Source organism: Brugia malayi, assembly GCF_000002995.4.
Source record: "Brugia malayi strain FR3 genome assembly, contig: Bm_v4_ChrX_scaffold_001, whole genome shotgun sequence".
NCBI lineage: Eukaryota > Metazoa > Nematoda > Chromadorea > Rhabditida > Onchocercidae > Brugia > Brugia malayi.
The window spans coordinates 231517-242599 of record NW_025062479.1 but is presented as its reverse complement, the minus strand read 5'-3'; the positions used below and the strand labels follow the sequence as shown (position 1 = coordinate 242599).

The window sequence follows — 11083 nt, the reverse complement described above, 5'->3', positions numbered from 1 at the left end:
TTATTTATTTTTACGTGTTCGTGGTTTGATTGATTCTGACAGATCCCAGATCTCATCTTCACTCAAATAATTGTTGAATCCATTGAAGAACTGAATAACTTTTTCATCCTTTTCTATCGAGTAATTCCTGCAAAAGATGCCTATCATTTCCCAAATTAGCATATTTTCGATGAATAAAACATCTTTTTTATACATACCTTTATGAATCCGAAAGAACGACGACGACTAATTCAATAAAGTCAGTAGGTTTCGTACTCCAGTTGGAAATAAACAATATTGTACCTATGAAATCAATGCTTACCAGCTTTTGAAACATCGGATGCTGTCTAGAATTGCAAATTGTTGCCATCTTTTGCCATAGTTTAAGAGGTTCTTTCTACCATTGCTTTGTTCTGGCGGGAGATAATCGCTATTCCCGATATGTACAAATGTTAGATCTTGCAGAACAAGACCTCTTCAAAATAATCATCTTTTAAAGGATGAGATGTGTAGTGATTGAAGTTGGAAAATGCCCTCTTTAAGTTATTTTTTATCCCTGAGAACAATTACTGAAATTGCTTCATCTTAAGAACAAATAATATATGCCAGAAAAAAGAAATTTAAAAATAGAAGCTTACATGTAAGGCAAACATGGAGGTCGGCTTTCGCCTAACAATGTGCGATAATTTTTGAAAGAATGTGAGCTATCCATCACAACTGAGTGCTCTTTCAAGAGATCAGTGATATGTTTGGACCAATCCAGTCTTCGGATAGGACCCGAATCTAGTGCTGATAAGATGGCCAAATAAGAATTGTAATTGCCCACAATGCGCAAATGCTGCAGTTAGAAATATTGTGGAATTCGAAGGCAAGCAGTATCTAGCATATTTAAAGATAAGGATAAGGATAAGTTAAGGACTTCATCACTATTGAACTGTAATTAAGAACAATTGTAAAGCTCTATTACCTTGTCAGTATTATAAAGAATGTTTACATTTCTAATTTTTCTTATTGTTGACATATAAGTATGCAAATGTCAAATAACTCTCATCATGACCGTTTGAAACTTTTAGTATTCTATTAATGCTATAAGACATATCTTGAACACAGCTATGATAGATTTTCTCCTATGATTTGTCTCTATTTCTGACATTTCCAATAAGCACCCCTCACCTAATTTTTGGAAGCTATTCAAACCATCCTTTTCACTTTTGCGAATATAACTCAGTAACTTGCTGGACCCACTTCAATTCCTGTATTCTCGACATCCTTTACTTTCCACAATTCTCTATCAGAAAGTAACACATTAAATATCTACTGTTTCATCAAAATGGACGTCAAATGGACTTTTCCAAACCTATTTTATTATCCATTTTACATATTGAGAAAATATAAAGGTAGAGTATTCCCGTTTCCGTACACTCCGGTTCAGGTATGCTCTTTATTAATGTCTTCCGCTGTTCATGTAAGGTGGCATTTCGCTGTTCAAAATGTCGTCAAGAAATGAAATTCCAAGTTTAGCAGAACGATAGAAAAACAACAGTAATAATAGCACAATTCTTTCCCGCATCTCAAGCACTCCCAGCAAACTGTCTTTTTATTCCAATTGTCAATGAACCATCGAGTTTTCTCTCAATTTTCTTTTGATTATTTTATAAAGCAGAAAATTGGGCATTCGAATTATATTCCCTTCTTATAGATTTTCTTCTTTACAGTTATTTAAGAGTGTAGCATTTCTGATTAAGCTTAGCTTTTCTTTTTGCTTTCTGGCGAAGTTCTGGTCGAGATAACAATGGTAGATCATCATTAAACTTCACAATGTAGTAAGGAATTTATTTGTTACTAAAATTATTGGTATATTTTTTATTGTAATATGCTATGATCGCTTTCTTTGTTGGATGATGAAAGTGTTGCGATCAATTATCTGCTACCTTAAGTTGAATCGATGTGGCACTTTTACATTCGATTCATTCCAAGTCTTCCTTCGTTTTATGCTTTTGCTGAAGCAATTGGACTGTTTCATTTCGTCTTCCGATTCTAACATTTCCACAGTATCCCCTCTTTCCGACTTATTGCAGTTTCAATTTTATTTTGCAACAAAGCTTCTAAACATTTCGACGTCTATCTAGCAGGAGAAGAAGCAAATACATCCATTAGTGCGCGAATAATTGAGTGGAATTAACATGGCTTTTCACAATATTTCTTCATCTCTTATTTAATTTCAAAGGTCATGTTAATTTTCACCTGTTGACGCGTTTTTACACACTCCAAGGATGTCGCAACATATACTGCTGTGGAGATGATTGATGTGGTTCTTCTCTCGACTTTCAATTATAGGACAGACATGGTAGTAGGATTTGAGATTATTAGTCTTCCCTTACCAGTAGGGCTGCACTCGCCACAGATCAGCAGCCAAGCATCAAATATTCAGGACAGAGTAGTGAAGTGCATTTCTTGTGGTTACCTTAACTCATATTACTCTCTAGCAGGCCTCTAACTGAAACATGTGTCGTCTACATGGCCTAACCCTGAAAGACTAGGATTAAGCATCTATAACAAAAGGTACCTTCATTATCTTGACAAATTTCGTCATTACTTTTTCACGTGTTCTTTGCTCACATGGTGTCAAGACGAGAGTTCGAACCCAGTACGAGACCTGGAACAATCTTCTTCTATAAATGAAAGGAATTTGTGTAACTTATAGTACTATTTCGTCTTTTCATCACGGAAAGTTTTAGAAGACGAAAGCTATTAGTCAGCAGATATTTTAAACCTTACGTCAGTTCCTATCAGAAAAGGATGATGAAAATGAGAGCAATGGAGTAGTAATCGTCTTACCTTGTTAAAATGCTCGGTAAAACGACACAAGTTTGGACTTTTTTTCTCGTTTTGTTCTTGTGCCCACCAAAGCATTTCAGCTGGCTGAAAATATTCCTTAGCTCTAGTCACACGAAATCCTCCTTCGTTTTATAAAAAAAAAAAATAAAAGCAAATGTAACTATATCAAAATTTCATAAATGAAGATAACAAATAATACATGTCTTCCTGATATATTTTAATACTTCTACTCTTTTCATAATTGAAGTTTCATATTTCACCTCAATCATATGGAACAATTCTGCATCCAAATAAGTCATTTGTTTGGCGATAATTGCGGAACGAATATCAAAAATTGTTAGATGCCTGAAATAGAAGATGTTATATGTGAAGAATATGAGAAATAAGAGGAATAAAGACGTACCTTGAGCTCACACCCCTCATATTAGTTCGCTCTTTTGATGTTGCCGTGAGTTTTTGTATTGACTTTAGGTCCATTCGTGACATTAGTCGTTTCCTGGAAATCTAGGTATGTGGGAGATATGTGCAGGATGTGCGGGATAATTTTATGCATGTGGTGATATTTTTTGATATTTTTTGATATATTTTTTATATATCAAAATGATATTTTTTTTCAAATATGTTAAAGCAAGTTTTTAATCAAAAAATTAAGCAATATTTCATCATTACTTGGTATTCCGTTGTATAATTATGAAAATTAGAATAACCTCAAAATCCTTGCAAAGGTATAATTTTCGTCTTTAACAAGGCGACTTATAAATTTTGTAATTACACGAATAAGCTTCCGCGTTTGTTCCACCGCGCATAACTCATCAACCACTCGTACTAGCATTGAAAAAGTTTGACGAGCTACTTTGACTGACTGCTGTTCTTTTATAGTACACATATATAAATACCTGAACAATTTGGAGCTTTCAAAAAACGCAAATACAGGAAGCCTTGGAACCTATCGGCGAGTTATTTTCTAACAACATAGGAGGTTTTTCATCTCTACAATTTATTACTAACAAATTTAATTAGATGTAAAATAATTATTTCGGTAAAACTGTTAGAAGATCGAAGAGATGAATTAACTCTAACTTGTACCTTCTAATCAATTTCTGAATAAGTTCGTCTGATTCGACAAAACTGCGATAAGTTGTGAGAAAAGCCTCTTGATAAAGTAGTGATCCTGATGGCTGGGTCGCAAAAGCAATCAGCGCATCTTTAGGTCCACCACGAACCTGTAGAAAAATTGCAATGCGGAAATGAAATGAGGCTTGGTAGGATGATTTATACTGCAATACGAACAAAAGAAATTAATTACTTCATTGGGTTTGGAGAATGCATCATGTGCTCGTAGCATTAACCAATCTGTCACATCAATACATTCCAGAATTTCTGAAGTCTCCGAAGATGCCAGTGATGTTGTTCCTTTCGAGACGATCTCATTCTGTAGCAAATACTTGCTAACAGTCTTCGAATTGTGCTTTGGACGACGAATTTTTCAAATATTCAAATTCCGAAAACAAAAACTGAAAATTCCTCTCTCAAAACCTAGCTCAACACTCTCCATTACGACAAAAATCAGGAATGATTAAACAGTCTTGAAAAGAATGCAGATAACCCTAAAAGGCAACTAAAAATCCATGCTGGCAGTTAAACTAAGAATTAGGGGAAGTGATTAAGCGACATCATCAAATCTTTTCCATAGACTAGCTATTATCAGAATATTGCAGCATTTAGAGGAATTATTTTCTACATCCTAAAGAAGAGAACTGAAACTTTTGTGCACAAAATAAGCCAAATATGTTTCAGTACAAACGATATATCATTTGAATAATAGAAATAAGCAATTTAAATTCATAACATATAATGAAGACCCTTTCTCTTTATACCTCATCCATATATCGTTTTGGCAGCATAATTCTGTCAGTTTCACTGTATTGCAGCAATTGGCTCAAATCGGAAAAGTGCTGACTTGACACGGCTGCTCCTGCAGAAAAAGTTTGTGTTGCGTTGAATAAATTGAAGATAGGAAATGAATAAATCTGTCAGCGTGAAAGTAACGAGTGTGAAACTTTCGTGATCTTCACAGATATTTCGACTACACTAAAAGCGGATAGATAATATGAAATATTGAGAAGAGAAAATAATGATGAGAACAGACATAGAAGTAGGAGAAGAGTGGGAAGCAATGTAAACGAAGAAAAAGCAAACTGGATAATGAAAATTCGAATGAAATTTTTTTCTTGTACTGTTCTTCGTGGTATCGTAAATTATCGTTCAACCAAATGTATGAAGCAAGTGTTGAGCCCTTGAAGAAGTCATCCTGGTCTTCGCTTTTGTTTCCAAAAGTCTGCAATTTATTTCTAGTTTTAGATTACTTTATTTACTAACCTTAAATTAAGTAAACTGATCGAACAAAATGAAGAAATAGGTAAGGTAGCACTATACTACTACTACTACACAGTACTGTTCACCATGCAACTAATATTTAGTAACAATTAGCAAACAATAAGGAAGAAGCAGTGAAACAATAAGGTTATGCAAATTACCTGCATATATTGAATAACATGACGCTGTTTTGGAGGAATTGGAGGTGAGGATGATGATTTGGTGAGACCCATTTTAACCGTACTGTGCTCCTCGTAAGAACCACTTCCACGACGATCCAGCAATTTAACATCCTGAATAGCAGTTAAGTAATTACAAATTTTGCTTAAACAATTAACTCGAATGGAAATTCTCCAATTTCAAATTTTTTTTTAGAACTCAACTTAAAAAAAAAAAAAGGACGGCGATATATCTCATACGTAATTCATTACATTACTTTAAAAGTTTCCACTTGTCTTGCATTTAGTTCACTTCTATCAATTTTTTGTGCAGCATCGTCCGCAATAACTTTTCCATTTTTCTTCGCTGTCTTCGACACTTTTCTGGATATACACAGATATTTTTGAATTCGTATTACAACTGCTTTATTCTTCAATTAGTAAAGACTCCAAAAAAAAAAAAGATATATATGCTAATAATTTACTGGGAAACGGTATCTGTATGTTGGACACTTTTGATTTTTTGGGAAATGCCTTCATCTGGATTTGTTGAATCATCTTTCGTCTTCAGCAAATCATCCAGACATTTATCTCTATTCAAATGATTACGCCCAAATGAATTTCGAGGAGTTGTGAAGAAATCATCGGTTGCCAAATCATCGTTGAATGATGTATTACCGTCATGAAAGGTATTAACAATCTCATCACCTCCATTACCATGTGAGCGTACAGTTACCTGTATTTTTCCATCACATCAATTATACAGTTATCTTAATCAAATTAAATTTATGAAGTTAACCGTGAAACAATAGTGACAAATTGACGATTATAAATTAGATTAAAAAAAAAAAAAAATGGAAATTAGAATATAAATAACAAAAGACTCAAATACCTGTTTGCTATTCTGCAGCATATTAAATGTTCTCGTTTTCCGTTTCCTTATCTCACTTCCATCCGACAATCGTTGAACTTCCTCCTCACAAGTTTTCGTATCTTTTTTCTCTTCTCGTTCTTCTCTAAAATATGCGAAAAAAAAAAGAAAATTAATTTCTTTCAGTTTAATCATTCTTGTTTTCTAAGCGCAGATTTACTTTTCATAACTGCCAAAAATTTTTCTATTTTTACACCTTGAAAAAACAGAAAAAAGAAAAAAGGAATGGGAAAGCTTTATTAAATTGAGTAATTTGCCAGATATGTTAATCTTTTAGCACCTTTTTTCGTGGACAATATCCGAATCATCCTCATCACTATCTTCATTTTCAACTTGCGGGAAAATTGGTTCAAATTTTGTGACTTGATGCAGATTCAGTTGTGCCAAAAGGTCATCGAGGCTCTGATCCACCAAGCTGATATCAGTGGTCCCTTTAAAAAAGTAAGTTATATGACTAAAATCTAAAAAAAAAAAAAGATCGATTGAAACAAGCACTACTCAATCTTAAAATCGTACTGTTTGTCATGATTTCTAAATTACAACAATATGTTTAATATTAAAGTTACTGTCTAATTAACTCACAAGTTACCAACCTAATCATTCGACAACGGATATTTTTAGACTTATAAAATTGCCAACAAATTTTCAAAGAATAGGAATGAAATTTTACATTCCGTATCCTTTAGGGAAAACCAATTTTGATTATACATTATCAGCTTATTTTAGCATTTGATGTTTACTGTTTCTTCTAGCTTTAGTCTTGGTAGTTATGATGAAAGATGTACAAGAAAAAAAACTCGCCTATACATCCAGATGAATGATTAAAAGGGGAAGTTATATCAGCACTGGATATACTGTGGAAACCTGAATTATTTGGTGTTACGGATGTGTTGTTGTGGTGTTCCTGATGAAATCCCAACAACTTGACATTTTCAGGTTTTGAACTAGATTCATATGATTTCTCATCGACTTCCGCAATAGCCTGCAAATTGTCAATACTTTTTATTAAATGTATGAGCAGTTGAGTATATGCAAATTTTCGGAGAATTATTTACTTACAGGTGGACATTGTTGAGAAGAATTATGTAGAAGGAAGTCCACAAGATATCTTAGCAAAAAACCAAATCGAATTGAACAATAAATAAATTAATCAATTAATCTTCTGATAAACCAATGTACAACTATTTTTCGAAGCAATGTTGCACATCCTCTATCCTAATCAGATCACGGTTGCACTTAATAAAATTATCTAATTCTCGATAATTTAGCATGCTAAAAACTATTATTACCTACTAGAAATATTACATAAAATCTGCAAACTTTCAAGAGCTCAGTAGCTAAACGTATTCCTTCACTTCCATCGCTTTCCGAGCTTCCTGGTTCCCCAACAACAGTATCAACATCATCATAAATAGTACTTGATAGGATCTTGTTTTCGACCCAATCCAACAAAGCTATTAGAGCATCCTAAAAATGGAAAGTTCAAAGGGTATAAGATCATCGGAGACCACATATTGAGGTGCAGTAAGCTGATAAATAAAATGGATGAACTGACCTGAACACAAGGTGCAGGATATTTTAGTGTTGCTATATAAGAAAGAACTGAATCAAAAACAGCACTAGCACTGCCAATAAGTACTTCAAACATATCGGTACGTATTACTTCGTACAGGAATTGTATTGATACTTCAATTTCTTTTACCGGTTTTTTCATCGGGAGAGAAGGAGAGTTTGAGCTTTTCTGTATCAAATAAAAAAAGTTATGTTTTGCTAACACCGTAGCATAAAATATTAAAACTGTTGCCATTGTTGGAATAAAAAAAAAAAGAAACTTCATTAAAAATAATTAATTCTGGAAAGTTATCACCGTGACTTCATGTCTCGATGAAATTCCTACTGCTTCTGCTGGAATTTTGACATTTTTTGTTTGGGTAACAAAAAATCTAAAAAAGGAGGCAATAACAGAGAGTTTTACGTTTATTACTCACGCAGGAGACGCTCATGGGAGACAACTGAAGAAGACTCTTAAAACTAATTTATTTTTACTTACGATTGAAGATGTGGCGGTGTCGGATGCACTCCGAACTGGCATAGTTGGAAGATTTGACTCGCCGTGAGAAACAGTACCAGTACCAGGTGATGGCTGAAAAGTACTTGAAGCATCGTTGACATAAACTTTTTGTTAGCTTTTCGTTTTGCAAAAGAATGTGTGTATCTGTCGTGGCAGTAAGAATAACACTAAAGTTTTCCTTTATAAATGATAACTGCAAAATAATTTAAAAATGATTTTAACTACTGTTGACAATAGTGATAAGTTCTTTTCTTTTGTGTGTGTTTAAAAAGCATTTGTGGCTTATTCATAAGAAAATAAAATTGATTAGATGAAGAACTGAATATTTCTAATGCAGAAATTGATAATTATGTACAAAAGAGGACTTAAAAATAATCCTCGTAGCTGAGGAAAAATTCATTATGAAGCCAAAAATGAACAAAATATTTCAAGTACCTTAATAGAAGTTGCAAGTGTTTTATTACTTAATTGTTCGCTAAACTTGAAAGTTAATAAAAATTGAAAAACCTAGTACTAATCGTACATATCTTAAATTCGAAACAAAAATTAAATCTAATTCCGACAGTGAAACGTATAGACAGATTATGATAACAATATGACCATACTGTACCATTATTGAATCAGATATGAGTAATTAAAAAAGAACAGAAAGTGATGGAAGAATAATGGTATCAAAAATTTTAAATTAAGAACAAGTTGGTAGTATAATGCCCAAAAAACATTTTCAGAAGTGTACGGCTTTAATAATCCAGTGGGCATAGCATGGCATGGAAATGTGAAATTTCAGATCGTTGAATTTATTGCCAGAAGGAGATGGATGTAATAAACCGAAATTTCCGTTTTTTTTTTTTTTTTTTCAGCATGCAATTTAACTCGGAAACGCCTACTACAATCCTCTGAAGAGGCCTTACTAGCAAGAATTTTTATGTTTAACCGTCCGTTGACTGGGCCATTTCACAGAATATTATTGAAAGCGCACTGTATCAGTCCGTATCAACACATATCAATAGTCTACTGTAATTATAAATAATGTCCTTGAATTATATATTATTATTTGACTATAATTTATCGATGAGCATAACTGTCACATAATGTCGACTATGAGTGCAATGAATTTGTGAACGGAAAAATATGCAACATAATTAAATGTGCAGTGAATCTGAAAGTTGAAAGGTCATGTAAGCCACTAAGTTTAATGTTTAAAATGCTTCTGAAAGGGTTGCTTCCATCGTCTAATACTTTCATTTCATGATAGATGTCTTTTGAAATCATTTTTTAAGCAAGCAAGCACGATAGTTAATCATTGGATGATTCTTAATTTCAGGGACATACTAACTAATGTGATAGACATTTACGGTGGGAATGGTTATTCAAATCAAAACGTGACGAAATTACACGTTATACTGAATATTAATTCTTCAACCACGATGCAAAAATTCTCTTGCATCATCCCCATTGTATACATACAATTATGGAAATCCGTAAAAAAAAAAAAAAAAAAAAAAAAAAAAAACTCTGTAGCAGGAAACAGCTTGACCTAAATTGAAATCTTATTGCAGAGGAAAGATTGAATCGCAAACAGTGAAGAAAAAAATTACCCGAAATCCTCGAAATGCATCTCGAACTTCGCGTAATCGACTGCGAAGAGAAAAAGGATGCTGTGTGGAGGATTCAAATTCTGTACCGAAATCAAAATCGCTTTTAAATGGAGATTCAAACATCTGAAACAAATAAAGAGTGTCCGAGGTTTATTTCAATAGGCACCGGAAACAGTATAACGTTAATAAATATCAAATCCGTTATCTATCTCAGTGCTTGCGCTCACTACTAATCTCGAAACTAATCATGCATTCCTTTCTTTTTTGGATGGCAATTGAGAGTATGAAACACTATTGCTCTCTTCTAGCAGAGCTAACTGTTTCTTTCACAAATGAACTGGTTCCTGCTGTGTATAGTCTGTGACGAGCTCGTCCACAATAAAGAAATGTCACAAATTTGCTGAGCAGGACAAATATGTTGAAGTGGGATTAGTAACATTGAAATTAATGCAGCAGTTATGAGATTATCATTAATCATTAGGCTTGTTCGCTGCATTTCCTTATCTGATATTTATCAGTGAATATCATTTAAGCGTTTGAAGTTGCTGTTGGTGTGACTGTAGCGAATACTATTTACAGCTATTGTAGACTCGAGACTCGAGAATCAGCTAATTTGAAGTAGTTCAGCAAATTTGTGACATTTCTTTATTGTGGACGAGCTCGTCACAGACTATACACAGCAGGAACCAGTTCATTTGTGAAAGAAACAGTTAGCTCTGCTAGAAGAGAGCAAATGCTAGCTAGACAATCTCTCTCTCTCTCTCTCTCTCTCAGATGTACTTTTGGCTAATCGCTTCATGATTTAGTAAGTTTTGTGAGAGTGAAAAAATTCCCATCATTTTCAATAAGCAACAAGAGGGATCATCATGTGTAATACGACATTTTCGTGTTTATTTAAGCTAACAGGTTTGCATCAAATTCCATCTTTCAAAGAGATCAATTCTAGGCGACAGCAACTATTATTCATCCATCCATATCAGAAATCTTAATTAAGAATAAGACACAATATGTTTAGTGGAGAAAATAACAAAAAAGGTATTGTATGAGGACAAGAATTCTGAAGTACTAAAGCATTATTCAACTAGAAACGAAACTTTTATGCTGGAAGAAGGTATAACAAACAATGAATAAA

The 11083-nt window shown here is 33.4% G+C and overlaps 1 protein-coding gene across 2 annotated transcripts; it reads right to left on the bottom strand.

The window, feature by feature from the left end:
• On the bottom strand, positions 1–10074 carry Bm6361 (the record flags this gene model as incomplete). 2 transcript variants are annotated; one of them, XM_043073101.1, is made up of 22 exons in its annotated part: positions 1–127; positions 302–454; positions 618–817; positions 2546–2635; positions 2818–2901; positions 3078–3162; positions 3221–3313; positions 3525–3713; positions 3904–4040; positions 4124–4249; positions 4695–4792; positions 5017–5155; positions 5355–5486; positions 5630–5735; positions 5837–6087; positions 6244–6367; positions 6563–6713; positions 7084–7264; positions 7603–7749; positions 7838–8023; positions 8333–8425; positions 9952–10074. In XM_043073101.1, the coding sequence occupies 22 exons, from the start codon at positions 10072–10074 to the stop codon at positions 1–3; spliced, it is 3015 nt and encodes a 1004-aa protein (XP_042929035.1). The 2 variants fall into 2 exon arrangements, with proteins under 2 accessions (XP_042929035.1, XP_042929036.1); XM_043073102.1 differs by lacking the exon at positions 9952–10074 and having other exon boundaries at positions 8333–8374.
• Between the last annotated feature and the right edge of the window lie 1009 nt (positions 10075–11083).